The sequence below is a fragment of the Egretta garzetta genome, unplaced genomic scaffold, assembly GCF_000687185.1.
Source record: "Egretta garzetta isolate BGI_Z169 unplaced genomic scaffold, ASM68718v1 scaffold923, whole genome shotgun sequence".
Taxonomy (NCBI): Eukaryota; Metazoa; Chordata; class Aves; order Pelecaniformes; family Ardeidae; genus Egretta; species Egretta garzetta.
This window is the reverse complement of record NW_009259193.1, coordinates 32,994-33,605: the sequence shown is the minus strand read 5'-3', so window position 1 is coordinate 33,605 and position 612 is coordinate 32,994. Positions and strand designations below refer to the sequence as shown.

Below are 612 nucleotides of genomic sequence, written 5' to 3'. Positions count from 1 at the left end.
CGCCGGGTGTGCCAGTACGGGTGACAGGGTGGGGACGGCTGGGAGAGAGAGTGTGTCCGTGTGGGTGACAGGGTGGGGACAGCCGGGAGAGGGTGCCCGTGTGGGTGACAGGGGGCAGAGGTGTCGGGGTGTGTGACGTGAGGGGGACAAGGTGGTGAGCATCTCAGTGCAGGTGATGGGTGGGGGACAGTGTCGGTGCGGGTGACAAAGAGGGGCAGGAGCAGCAGCAGGGCTGCAGCAGGTGACGGCGGGGGGTGTCTGACCCTGGGTGCTCCTGGGGGGTGACAGCAGCCACCGGTGGGGCACGGGCAGGTGACAAGCGCCTGTCAGGGCCCCAGGTGCCCCAGGGCTCTGGCAGCTCTGGGGTGGGCTGGGGGTGATGAAGGGGCCCAGGCAGGTCCTGTGCGGGTGACAGGGGGTGGCTGTCCCCACCGTCACCCCCCGGGCGTTGTCCCAGCTGGGTATTCCTCCATGAGAAAGCCTACCAGGTGCGGGACACTGTCATCGAGTCCTCGGTGGTGACCAAGGTCAAGGGCATCGGGCGCTACGCGGGCCGCGTGCTGGACACGGCCGACTACGTCACCCCCCACCAGGTGAGGGGGCGCCGGGTCC

At 69.3% G+C, this 612-nt stretch overlaps 1 protein-coding gene across 1 annotated transcript in view; it reads left to right on the top strand.

The window, feature by feature from the left end:
- The window catches only part of P2RX3 (purinergic receptor P2X 3), a 5,028-nt gene that overhangs the window by 2,118 nt on the left and 2,298 nt on the right, over positions 1-612 (top strand). The window contains 1 exon segment of the mRNA XM_035891352.1: positions 458-604. Coding sequence (XP_035747245.1) covers positions 458-604 — 147 coding nt within the window.